General features: G+C 39.5%; 1 protein-coding gene across 10 annotated transcripts in view; it reads left to right on the forward strand.

Annotated features, from left to right (window-relative positions):
• SH3GLB2 (SH3 domain containing GRB2 like, endophilin B2) overlaps window positions 1-14,015 on the forward strand; it is a 1,772,316-nt gene that overhangs the window by 1,595,684 nt on the left and 162,617 nt on the right. For 7 of the 10 annotated variants that reach the window (XM_044057951.1, XM_044057956.1, XM_044057957.1 and 4 more), the window contains one exon: window positions 954-968. The exons of the other annotated variants lie outside the window; for them this stretch is intronic. In XM_044057951.1, coding sequence (XP_043913886.1) covers window positions 954-968 — 15 coding nt within the window. The remainder of the gene's footprint in view (window positions 1-953; window positions 969-14,015) is intronic. 10 annotated transcript variants of the gene reach the window in all.

The raw sequence follows: 14,015 nt of genomic DNA on the forward strand, positions 1-14,015 counted from the left end.
TGCAACATAAAGAAACCATGATCAAATATGGATGTGAGTTACAAGTTTTATTGTAGTTTTTAAGGACAATTCGAATCTTGTATTCTAGTGTATAGCTTATCGATTTGCATTTTATTATCTGTCATAATGTATCTAAAAGGTGCATGTTTATTTTGTCCTGTATTTTTTATGGAGTGAAATGGTATATTTTTTTCTGAATTTTTCAGGATTTGAGGATGGTAGGACAGGAATATTGAGGGTAAGAAAAGATGTAATATAATGTGGAGTCTGAAGAGATGCCATATATAAAATATATTCAGGCCATTTGAGTACTATGACAAGTAAACAGAATCCTTGTAGGCAGCATGCATTGTAGCACCTTGATGACCAGTAATGAAAATAATATACACGCATAGAGATAGTAATCTTTATTAATTTTCCACATAATCATTGGATTCAGACCTTCACCTGTGTTTCCCAGGTTGGACCTGGTAACAACATTTTTATGGTCCTGTAAGCTACAGCAGATCCTGTAATGAAAAATGTTAGGGTTGTGCCCCTCTGCTGACTAGAATTTTTTCTGAATGTTTGTCCTTTTCAGAAGGCTATAGAGCAAACATAAAAGTGGAGCTGTGTCAGTAAGGTTTTTGTAGAAAACTATGTCCTTTTATTATCGTACTTACAGTAAAAGGAAGAGATTGATGAATGATCCCTTTTTGTTATGTTGTGCTATTTTCGTGCCAGAGTAATGTACTATTCTTGAAAAATGTGCTCTAGGTTTGTTAAGAATTTTGTGCTGAATGAAAACCTGTATTTAAGTGCTGTCTTAAAAATGCCCCACAGTTTAAGCCTTGCATCCTCACCTTTCCCTTTCTTGCTACACTGTGTAACATTTTCTGTGATTTTATTAATGTTCTGGAAGATTTATCTTGGTTGACACTTTCAATGGTGGTATTTTCTTTTCATGCTTGCAGTTCTAATGGAGAAATGTAAGTTAACAGATAAACAGACCACCACATTTTTTCAGATTTCTGTTGCTGGGTGTTGTTCCTTTCTGCTGAAAGAAAATTATGTGAAATGTATGCTTTCTGTACTTTATATGTTGCATGTGATTATAGTTTGCAGAGTCTACATCATGAATGACAACTGTAACTTGGTATTATCAGTCACTTGAGTGAAAGATTATTTATTTATTGGCATTTGTTTACCAGGAAAGTCCACTGGACCAAAAGAGCCCATTTTCAGTGGCGGCCCGGGGAAAAGAGCTCTACAAGGCAGTTAGTATACAAGCACATAGAAGTCAAAACAGTTAGTAGAATACAGGCAGTAATATACAGAAACAGACAATATTATGCATGACAGAAAAAGAAGCATCAAACATACAATTATTGCAGATTATTTGAGTTTAAAGATACATACTTTTTAAGTAATCATACATTTGTTGATATATCTGCCATGTTTTACTGATGCTTCCTGAGGTAGTTCAGTAATCCATTCTTTGACCCACATATCCACAAAAAATGCAGATCTTTCCATGTTGGAGAAATATATTTGGCTTCTTTAGCCACTGATCAACCAGTCTGTTACCTGATGAAGGTAGAAGCAACTCTGATCCAAAACAGTACCAAAACAGCAAAATCTTCAGAAGTCAGGAATCGAAAAACAGGAATCAAAGTCAGATCCAAAAGCAAACTCTTTATTATTATTATTATTATTAAGAGTTTGCTTTTGGATCTGACTTTGATTCCTGTTTTTCGATTCCTGACTTCTGAAGATTTTGCTGTTTTGGTACTGTTTTGGATCAGAGTTGTTTCTATCTGAAGGTGTGTGGAGTGGAGTTTGTGTAATTGTTACCTGATGAAGGTTGTAATGCAAATAACATTAGCTGTGTCTTCCAGCTTGTGAAGTTCATATCTCTTTTTGTTTGAGGTATGTCTTTAGTGTGTCCCTCCAGTGCTTTTCTTTGCCATTACACTATTCTCCATCTGTGACTAATCTGGATAGATGGCATCAACTGAATGAGTTGATAGCAAGACATCCAAACACAGTAGACAGCTCAGTGGATCTGATTTCTAAGCAGCATTTTTTCAATGCAGCGTTACCTGCATTTTCTAAATGCAGGTAACGCTGACCTCAGTGAGAACACTGTTGTTAGGCTAAGCAATCTTCCCTACTTGATTTAGAGAATTTCTTGGAGGCATCACTGATACTGTTAGTGAAGGCAGCCATGCTAACAGACTAGTTTATAGATTAGCGCTCTACTCTCATATATACTTTGGTGACCTAGTCTCACGATAATAGCCAAGCAAAATTTGTAGTCATACGAGTACATTTTTACCATCTTTTATGCTTTCAGTCAGGAACATTGAGAACTGTCTAAACAAATGCCTACAACATAGATGTCGGCAAAGCTTGCTCAGAGATGGGAGTAATTTTTTAAGAACTGCATTTTTATAGTTGTAGAGAGAACCACTGAAAATGTATACTTCTCAATTATGTAGGGGCAACATTCTAAGAAAGATGTACGTGTTTTTTAATCTTAGGTGTTAGGGGCAGCAAATTAATAGTCAACATTATCAAACTCCTTTTTCACATTTTTCGACATGGGTTGGGGTGTCGTGTGAGCTGTTGCCACTTGATTAAGTACCACTCTTCTACCGTATTTGAGAGTCTAGCCTAACTGCTGCAGGTGTTTTGTCTTGTAATCCATCCCTTTGCTGGATGTCCTGATTTCCTCTTGCTTACTTACCCTCCCCCAGTCCTCTTCACCAAATTGTCTTCTACTTTCCCACACATGTACCCAAACCACCATCTTCTGATCCCTTTAAATTTCTCTGCAATTGGAGCTACTTTGGTTTCTTCTCTGTTGAAGTCATTTCTTTGGCTGCCTCACACTGGGCATCCCACCACCCATCTCAGGCAGTTCATCTTAATTACATCTAGCTTCCTCAAATGCTGTGCCATCATTGTCTAGGTTTCTGTGCCACCAGAAGCACTAGTCACCCCAACATTTTCTACAGATTACTTTTTAGCTTCTTTGACATTGCTATGTTCCACACTACCCCAACACTCTGTGCCATTTGGCTGCAACTTTTTTAAACACCTTTATTGAATTATCACTTGTGGTATAGGTAAACTTAGATTTATATAAAAGTAATCAAAGCATATTAAGAAGTTCACATTTACAAATGTTATATATCGCATATACTGTTATATATCATGTAATCAAAACAACATTACATAAATTGTTCAAGTTCTGCCTTTCCTTAAACTCATTCCTCCTCCAAAACATTTTACTGTGTGTATTGCTCCCACAATTTCCAATTTTTGTATGTAATTTACTCCTACCCTTTTCTAAAGATCCCACTTTCTGTACATTTATCTTTGTTACAATATTCACTATTTTAAGTATATTTGGTTTAGATTTTGATTTCCATTTTCTAGTAACCTCTTTTTTGGCAGCCACCAGAATTAAACTTAACAATGCATTATTATGTCTAGGCAATTCAGATCCCGTATCCCAGCTCAAAAAAAAAAAAAAAACTTTCCTTAGTTACACTCATTGTCTGACAGTATTCCCGACAGAGTACTCTGTAGGGAATTTTTAAAGTCTACCAATTTATTACACTCATAGAACATATGCTCCTAGGTTCCTCTTTCTTCCCCATCACACCTCCACCATTTGCCATCTACCTGAGGAAAATTTTTTGGAGTCTTCTTGGGGTATAAAAGTATCTATGCAAACATTTCCAGGCAAATATCCTAAATCTTCTAGATTTTGTTACATATTTGGGAGCCATACATATGTCCTGCCATTGTTTCTTTGTGAGTTGCATATCTAATCTCTCTTCCCAATCTTTTCTGACCTCGTCTGATTTATTCTTATAGTTGTCATGCAATGTTTTATATGTTGTACTAATTATCCTTTTTTGACAGCAGCTTCTGTTCTAGGTTCTATTAAAAACTCAACTAGTGCAGGTCTTTCATTTAGGATTCCCCTGTCCTTTTTTCTTTGTCTATACTCTGATATCAATCCCTGATAGGGAAGGCAGTCACTACCCTGCAATCTAAATGTCTCCTTGGCCTCTTCCCATTCTATTACTTTTCCCTCTCTAATTATTTCTTTCAAAAATATTGGTTCCTTTGCCAGCTTCCTTCAGTAAATTTCAGCCCCTTCTTGCCTGTTCTCTGTACCTCTAATTACAGTCATCCCTATCAGCAAAATCTCCTTTTACTATCCCCATGTTGGCTTGTTTTTTAGTATACTTTCTGCTACTTTCCATCCATCCACAAACCCTTTTTCCAATGTTTTTGCTCATGGGGTTGGGGTGTGACTTCAGCAGTGACAGTCATCTAGAGACAAGGTTTACACTGCTGGGTGGCTAGCCCTGCTATTTTATGAATACAATATTTTGTATGTCTGTTGTTCTCTTTAAGGTTCTGCATCCAAAATCCCATTTTTTTCCCTTATTTCTTGATTTACCGCCTTGCTTCATCATCCCTTTCCATTTTGACTTGTAGCTTTCTGTTTCTGTTATGTATAACAGTCTTAACTATGCAATATTAAAATATCTCTTCAAATCAGGTAATGCCAAATCTCCCTGTTCTATTGGGAGGACCATCTTATCACACTTGACTCTTGTCCCCTTCCCCTCCCAAATAAAATACTGCAGCCCTGTATTAATCACTATCCACAACTTCTCCTCTGGTTGATAAAAAATATGCCTGACCTGTGTAAAAACATTTTTACTGCTTGTGTCTTGCTATCCATATCCATAGGCAAGAGCTTCCAGTTTCTCAGTTGTATTATCTTTTGTTTAGTCTCTTCCCACATATCCTTATCTGCCATAACAGAATCCTTTTTAGTCCATACTCCTAAATACTTCATTTTATCATGTCCCCATAATTATGAGTATTGCTGAATCAGTTCATGTGTGGTTACATATTTTATAGATATAGACGTAGTTTTATCTTCATTAATCTTATATCCTGGAAAAAAAACGGAACCCTTTCAGAATGTTCCACAACACTGAGATGTCCTTTTCTGGTTCCATCAGGTACAAAATAATATAATTTGCAAATAAAGCCAGCTTTTCTTAAACAATTTACCAGTTATATCCTTGAATTTCTGAATACCTTATTTTCTTTTCCCAATTCATGTTTTTTTTTTCTGATAACAGAAAGAAAGTGGGATTCTTCACCTTCTGATGAGATTTAAAAGTTTGAAACGTAAAATGATTGTGAAAGCATAGATTATGTGCCATCTCCATAGAATTTTGATTCCGATTCTGAGGAGAATGTGGCTCCAGCTATTAATTTTGAAGGATTCCCTTTCACTGAAATTATTTCTAGAGTGAATCAGTTGTTTCAGTAGGAAAACAGTGACATTTCTCAATCACTCAGGAAGTATGATTTGTTACAACTGGAATTTCCAATACGTACTGCTATTCTTCCTGTTCTGTCGGCTTTTGAGGCTGTTTTTTCGCAGCATGTGATTTTTGCCAGCTTGCTTGCTCCCAAGAAAGTAGAGAAACTTTAATAAGTGCCTCATTTTTTTTTAGTTTTTATATCATCACCCCAGATCTGAGCATCAGTTATTGCTTTAGTGAACCCAGCTGCTCCTAAACATATGGTTAATAGAAATCCCTCTCCATTTGTCAAGGAGAGGATACACTTGACAGTGGATAGAAAGTACTTCCCTTTCCAGGAGAATTCCCCACCAGACCAGACAGAGCTGTTTCCTGCAATGCGCCATCAAATCATTTTAGCATGGCTGCCAGTAGATCCCCCTCTTTCAATGCAATCTCATGTGAAAATGTTTTTGAAAACGGTGTCACATAAGAAGCCTCCTGGGAGTGGTATACTTATATCACATGAGATTGCATTGAAAGAGGGGGATCTATTGGCAGCCATGCTAAAATGGCTGACAAGTGAACCTTGACTTGAGGGGTAATACAGGCCACAGGATAGTAACTCACACAAATACTGCAGAACCAGAGAAACAGTAGCCCTGCATGGCTGCTGGTTCTTTATACGCCACCAACTAGAAAACCTTTTCTATTTGTTAATAAATGTTTTTATAGTAGCAGGTTTTCTTGCCTCCATTAATACCTGTTGCATGTCCTCAGAGAAACGGGGCCTAAAAGGTATTAAAATTCTATCATCCAGGCAATCGGTTTTAGCTGTTTGGGGTCGAAAGGTATCAAATACCTCTGGTTTTGTGTGAAGGAATCCAGTCTGTGAGGAAGCTTGTGGTAATTGTCCATGTACATTTCCAAAAGAAGAAAAGAACCACGGTTGTCAGGGCCAGAAGGAAGTCACCACAATGATTTTTGGAAAGTTCTTCTGAATCTTCAGAATTACCCTGGATTTAGCAGAATGGATTAGAAAAGCATACAAAAACATTCCTGTCCAAGAAACAGAAAAAGCATCTGTCTTTTGGGCCTTCTTGTATGAAGTCCTGTAACAGAAGTGTGCTAACTGATTAGGCTCCATCTTCAGATCTTAATTTTGTGTTAGGAAAAACTAACTTGCTCCATTTAAACCAGATCATCAGGCTGACTTGAGTTTCTTAACATGGAAAGCAGTCTTAGTAATTGCTTTGACCCTTCCAGGAAGAGTGTCCAAGTTGCAGGCTCTCACACTGAGTCAGTCTTCTGTTTTGCACAAAGGTGGGGTTTCTTTAAGATCTAATTCTTCATTTGTGCTTAAAGTGCTATTTGAGATTACCTTAAGCCATGCTCTCCAGCTCCTTGTCTTCTTTCCCAAGACCTAAAAATGAAGTGGAAAGGCTACTTCATACCTTTGTTGCTTCAGATACTGTCTTGACAGAAAAAGATCCTTCTGAAGTTCTGATTAGTTGTTCATTTTTTATGAAGGTAAAAAAGGACAACCTGTGTAATAGCAGTCTGTTTTAAAATGGTTGTTTCATACTATTATTTTTTGCTTTTCCCATAAAATAATTCCAGGCAGGGCCATGTCTCACTCCACCAGAATTTGGCTTCACCTGTGGCAGTTTGGAAAGGGTTGGATGCTAGAAGTATTCTAGAAGCAGCAACTTGGTCCTTTCTGCACATATTTACAAAGCACTGTAAACTAAACCCCTTCTCCAGGTCTAGGACAGGCTTTGCTAGGACCAGTTCCATGAGTTCCTGGACTGCTATCCTTCCTCCAAGTAGTCAGTTTAAGCTATGGTAATGACCCATATTGCAGCAGTGATCAAATGAATAATATAGAACAGCTGTGTAAGTGAACTTACCATAACAGTATCTGTTCAAATAACTGTTGTTTCAGTACCTGCTCCCTCCTTTGACCCCCCCCTTATTATTTGTTGTTTTTTATGCCAGGGTGTGGACATGTGTTTTTACTTTTCCTAGCAATGTCCTCTTAGGGCTTAGTTTGCCTTTCAGTTGTCATGAAAGTACTGAATGGCTTGGTGCCCAAACCAGTCTTTAAGTCAGCTCAGCTTGAGCTGACTAATAGCCTTGACACATTGTAGGTGCCCTAAAGCTTTGGATGCTGGCCAGCTGTTATATCCTATGTAGGATATAACCTCTATATAGCTTAGGCTATCGCAGCAGTGATCATTCAGACATCTGCTGTTATGGTAAGTTAACTTACACAACTGTACTTTTACACTCTTCTTATCTCTGGATCATTATTGTTCTACTAATGCTGTCAATTGTCTGCCTCCCTTCCACAAAACCACATAGATCCATACCTATCAACTTTGGTAGCACTTTTACCATTCTTTTAGCTAGTGTAGACATAAACACTTTGTAATCATGGTTTAAAAGGAAAGCGGAACTATATGAAGCCGATCTGAAGAGTCTTTAGCTTGTAGGTAACACAGCCACCACAGCTTTCTTCTAAGGTGCTGCTACTCCCATCCTTTTAAAATATTATTAAATAAAACCTTCCAGATCTGGATCAGTAATTTCTCTCCTAACTTCCAAATTTCCACAGGAATACTGACTGATGTTCATACATGTAGCACAGTTGCAGTAACCTAAACTATTATTAATCTCTTCACCAGCCAGTTTCTCAAATCTTTGGGCACCTTCCAGATACTCATGGGACACTCCATATTAAAGGCAAGAGAGGCACTAAAAGCTTCAGAGCTTTTTTGCACTGAAGCAAAGACTCCTGTGCCAGTCCCCATGATATCCTGTCAATCAGCTACAGTCTTAAAACTGGGCAGGCAAGTCAGTCTAAAAATGTATTTTTATATGGAAAACCTGTTTTTTTTTTCTGCAATAATTCTCTGTTAGATGCGTGTGAAGTACTTTTAGTGGTATACTTATATCAAAGTCTCTAGTTCAACTTTCTTCATCCTTCCTACTCTTCTGGCCTATGCTACCCACCTTCTGATACTCTTTCTCAGCTTACCTATGGAGCAGCAGCTGGTCTTCACAGCATTAAATTCCCCACTGTAAAAAAGAAACTTTGTAAGGCATCTTCCAGTGTTCATCCAGATCCTTCTTTGCCTCAGTCGCAGGTAGGCGATTCTGCTGCGGCTGGTCATTGTTCCTCAGATCACTCATGTTTTTCTCCTGAATCTCATAGCATAGCATTTGCAGAAGATGATTTCTGATTTTATTTTCCAAGCCAGGTCAAAATTTAAGCAGGAAAACAAAAATAATTCCTTCCCATTTTGGCAAGATTTTCCAGTCAGAACAATCATACAGGGGTGGGGTGTACATCAGAGGATTCTTCTCAGCCTGTGTATTTTGATTATAAAGAAAGCATAACAACTTCAGACTTTCCTGCTTAAGAAATATCTTTAATTTATATTTTGACTAATATGAGTGACATTTTTCAGTGAGGACAGAGTGAAGCCTCCATAACACAAAAAAATGTATTATGATTTAAACAATTGCAAATGCCTAAAGCTATACCTATTCATCCTGTTTTGTCTGCCTTACAGAATATATTTTTCTTACGGCAACCAGTATACCTGATGAACAGCCTCTGGGCTTCCAAGAGGTGTGTCTGTTTATATAAGATACCCCAGACACACAAGTACCTGTTTTCTAAATCCAAGGCAAATTCAGCACTCATTTCTCTCAATAAATAAAGTTGCTGTTGCCAAATAGGTTACCATCTCTGTTCACACACTATCAGTTGAAAGGGGAAAGCAGTGGATAGTTTGAGGGAGAAAATTAATTCTTCTACTACTTTAACTTTCAGGATTTTCAATTGCCAAGCCTGTCTGTTAAAATTTGTGCGAGTCTGTTTTGAGAATATGCACGTTATTGGTTAAACTTCCCTCTTCTGAGGTGAAACATTCATTAAATGCTTCTATGACAGCTGTTTTTTAGCTAACTAAGCATATTGTAAAGTGTGCTTATGATGCAATTAATTATGCTTCCAGAATGACTGTTTCAGATCTTTTTTGTTTTTTTTGAGAAAACTTGCTTGGCTTCCTTCCCAAAACCCTCCTGATGAAGTCAAATCAGAGATGTTAATTTATCCCTTAAGGTAAGGACTCTTTATTTGGCCTTTCTGCAGTGGAGGTGCTTAAATGTGATGAAAGGGGAAACTGATCCAAGGGATGACGCAGCTTTTTCAGCTGTCTTATTTAAACAAACAGCACCCCTTCCCATCAAACAGCTTAAGCAGAAAGGGGATGGCAATAAAGAATGGATAAGCAATGGAAAAGAGATTCTAAAAAGAAAGGACAAGTCTCAAAATATCAAGGACACTCAGAGTGGCTATCTGCCAGTTTAGATCCCTCTCCTCACCCTGGTAACTTCTCTGTGTCCCTCAGAATTCACCTTCCATTTTGGTATCAAATAGACTCAGACAGTTGAGTTATACATTTAATCTAACAAGGGCACTTGTGACAGTGGGAATCCCTCCGTCCTTTTCAGGGAATTCTCTGTCTTGCCCATGGAACCAGATAGCTGTCTTTCCATTCTGATAAACATGCTGTCTCAGGGAGTAATAGGACCAGTGCTTGTCAGTCTCCTAGGCAAAGAGTATTAATGGATTTTTCTCATTCCCAAACCAGAAAGATCCTGGATACTAGATCTTTTTTTTTAAACCTCCATATTGAGTCCCAAGTTCAAGATATTGTCATTTGAAATTCTTGTTCTTTTAATCCCAAATTCTAGCTTTCATGGTAAAGCTGAATCTAAAAGACACCTACACCAAAATTCTTATTGCCAAGCACACACTTCAGACATTTCTAAAAATTTGTTGGATGTGGTATACACTATCATTTATCTAATGGACTCTCCACTGTACCAAGAATTTTCACAAAACGCCTTGCTCTAGTCATTGCTTACTGTATTCTCCAGGTGTACATACTTTTCCACTTTTAGATGATTGTCTTATTTTTGCGCACAGTTTTTTCCAGCTATCAAGAGCCAATAACAACTGTGCAAGCACTACTCAATTTGGGATTTCAAATCAGCTTGCAGAAGTCTTCTCTCATCTCGTCATTTGGTTTAAATTCACCTTTCCTTAACCATTTCTGGATTCGATCCTGATCAAGATGAGGTTGTTCCAAGAGTTTTCTGTACTTGCAATTATATTTATGCATTTTCCACATTTCTTGCCTTCTCATCTCATCCTTCACCTTATATTCTTTCTTTTGCTTTTTGGCACATTCAGTTGCTGCCCGATTTTTATCTACTTCTGGTTTGATTTCCATTCCCGCTTGACACCAATATGCTTCTCCTAAACAAAGCAGGGAATTCATCTTAGACTTATTCTCCTCATGTTTTAAAACTTTCACTATGAGTCATGTGAGGTCAGCAGATATGTATGCAGTCCTACGATTGCAGATGTATACATGTAATCAATTTCAAGGAGGCCCATACCTCCTTCAGAACGGGGAATAAATAGATGTTATGTTGTCCTATCTCACCTTTATTCTTACTAATTGGGTTCGGAGCCGATCCTCTGCTCCGACTCAGCTGCATATTATAGCTTGAAATCTTTCACTTGACTCGTGGCTGAATACCTATCCCATCATGCAGTGATGTAATTCCCCAGATCTCATTTGTCGCTTAACAAGATCAGAGGCTCTTCATCATGGCTGTGGCTACGTTTTCAAAATTTTATATATTTTCAAGTTGTTGTTGCTCATTTAGATAGATATAGCTAGTACTTTGTATTTTTACACTTTCAGTGCTGCGTGTGCTTATTCTTACCATATTTAGCCGTTATTGCTGTTCAGTTTGCCCGTCGCCCTTTATTCGCAGGCCTAATTTCCTATCACGCTGTAAAGTTATCCACTATATGTAGGATTCCTTCTTTATTTACAAGATTGTTAGTGGGCACACTGCTGCATTTCAAGTGTGTGTTATTCCCCATACTATAATCCTTATTTCCTTCTGATTAGCTGTGCTTGGCCCGTTTAAATTAGAGGGCTAAGCGTCCATTTAAGTTATAGGGCAGAGCTAAACTTTTCCTTTCTAATTACTTAGTTTTTGAGACTGTTATATATTTAGATTAGTGTGTGCTGTGAGTTTATATTTACATAGTTCTTGAGAGTGCTGTTTGAGTTACTAGTTAAATTACATGTGTTGTTACAAGTAGTATAATATTGTAGTCTGTGCTTTTATACTCATAATGTCTAAGGAAACTAGAGAAAAGGAAACAGCCATCTGGCTTCAAAAAGTGTCAAAAGTGTTCTCAGAAAGTGTCACTGACCAATGGCCATAGCATTTGTGTACACTGCTTAGGGGCCATTCACTTACATGAATCGTGTACCTTCTGCCATTCTTTTACTGCAAGGGTATTACTAGAGGGAAAAATAAGCTGATCGTTAGAGGAGTACTGCAAACTCCGTTCTCCGAAAGTTTGGAAAGTCAGAGTACCTGCAGTTAGTCCAAGTCTCCCTCTTCAAAATTTGACAAACCTTCCAAAAGACCTTCTTTTTCCTCATCTGGTCATTCAGAATCACCAGAAAAGACACCAAAAACTTCTACTTCAAGAAAATCAAGCTCTTCGGCTCCACAGGTTTTGGAACAGAGAGAATCTTTGAATTTAGACAAGCCAAGTCCTTTAGCACCACAGCTTTTGGAACTGAGAGAGACTGAGATTCGGAGCCGGTCCACTGAATTTTTGCCGGTTTCCCCTACTTTGAGATCTCCTATATTGCAGAGATCTCGCTTATCTACCCTTTCCTCTAAGTCCTCTAGAAGTCTATCAGATGATGATGTGGATAGGGTGGTGCGCAGACTACTGGAGTCACCAGCGCTGACAAAATTATTTTCGGCTCTTACCCATTCAGTTTTGGAGCCAGCTAAGACGCTTTCATCCACATCGATTCCTCCTCCGAGCCAAGTTGGATCTTTGGAGCCAGAATGCCGGGTACCCATTGTTGTAGAATCTTCGGGTCCAAGACCTGCTCCGGGGATTTCTGAACCATTGTCTGCTCCGACATCCTCGTTGTCATCTGGGGTATCTAAGAGCCAAAGCTCACTGGTTGGTTCCGGCGGGGACACTCGGACCCAAGACTGTTCAGTTCTGAGCTTACCTCTCGGGGCTTTGGCTCGGGTGAACTCTGCTCCTATATCGGGTTCGGAGCCAGTCTTATTAGCGCTGGGGATTCCCTCTGCTTCTTCGGAACCGGAGCTGCTTTCGAGCTGATGGAAGAGTGTGCTGTCCCCACCTACAGCCTTATACAGAAGTACTGTTATTCTTCCCCGTAAGGCACCAGGTTCTGTCTCAGCACCACCCCATCCTCAGGACAGCAGAGATTCAGGGCCTCAGGGAGCCCCACTGGGCGAACCACACTTTTCCGAGACCTCCCCAGAATACCCTTCTGAGGAGGCTCCTCTGAAGAGAACGTGCAAGAGGAAGCATCTGGACTCACCAGATGAGTCAATCACTTCCAACACTGACCTCGAGGGGTCAGAAGGGTCCCCACAGTTGCCATCTGAAAATATCTCCTTTGCAGATAACTTAGAAAACCTAAAACAGAGAAGCATCTGGAAGCCCATCAACCCTTCTGATAAGGCGTCGGTGTACCTGAAGGCCTTCGGAGCTCAACCTTCAGCCTCCTGGGTGTCTCTGCCTTTTGACGAACTAATGAAACTAGTTAGTTGAAAGGCGTGGGAGTCACCAGACACAATGGAACCAGTCCCTCGGAGGCCAAATAAAGTTATAACAGCACCAACAGACAAGGAATTTCTTACAAAAGGCATCTCTATAGATGCTATGGTGGTGGCAGCAGCCACCAAGAAGGAACTCTCTGAAACATCCTTATCTGTCCACCCACCGAACAAGGAGTCTTGAATGATGGACAGATGTGGGAAGCGTGTTTTCTCATCAGTGACCTTTGCTGAACTACCTAATGCACTTCACTAGGCTTCAAAGAGATCTCCTGAAATAGGAGATGCTCTCCAAGGTTCACTAACTGCAGGGGTCTCAGACAAGGTGACCTCTCAGTTATCCACCTTCCATAGTTGACTCCTCCATGAGACTGATTTCCTATGCAGCGGATGGAGCGAGTAGGGCAGCGGGTTCAGGAGTTTTCCCAAGGAGACCATCTTGAATGCACTTGTGTAACTTTAAGTCTACCTTTGTCAATGCCCCTTTCGATGGTTCCTCACTCTGTGGACCCAAAGTCAGAGACCCTCACCAGATGTGAGCAGGAAGGAAAAACTCTGTCTGCTGTTGGAGTACATTTTTCTGTGCCTTCCAGACCTTATCCTAAGGGTCAGAAGGGTGGTAAAATGTGGTTCAAAAAATCCCAGGGAGTTTTTCAGGACGTACAAGGTGAATCCTTCCCCGGAGCAGAAGGGGAAGTAGTAATGGTAGACTTTGTCCACGAGGCAGAGGGAGTCCGCAAAAAGTACAGTTTTGTACCTACCATAAATGTAGATGTCCGATAGGTATGCATCTGCAGTCATAACATATGGGTTGTCCTGCCTCAGGCAGCCCTTCGGTCGGCCGGATTCCAAAGTCTGGGTCTGGCCTCGGCTGATGTCGCACTTCACCCGACGTCATAGCTCCTGGGGTATAAAGGCATCAGCCAATGCCATTTTCCTCAGTGTTTCTTGCCCCAGATGCCAGGTGCC

This window comes from Protopterus annectens, chromosome 16.part0, assembly GCF_019279795.1.
Source record: "Protopterus annectens isolate FY-2018-M chromosome 16.part0, PAN1.0, whole genome shotgun sequence".
Taxonomy (NCBI): domain Eukaryota; kingdom Metazoa; phylum Chordata; order Ceratodontiformes; family Protopteridae; genus Protopterus; species Protopterus annectens.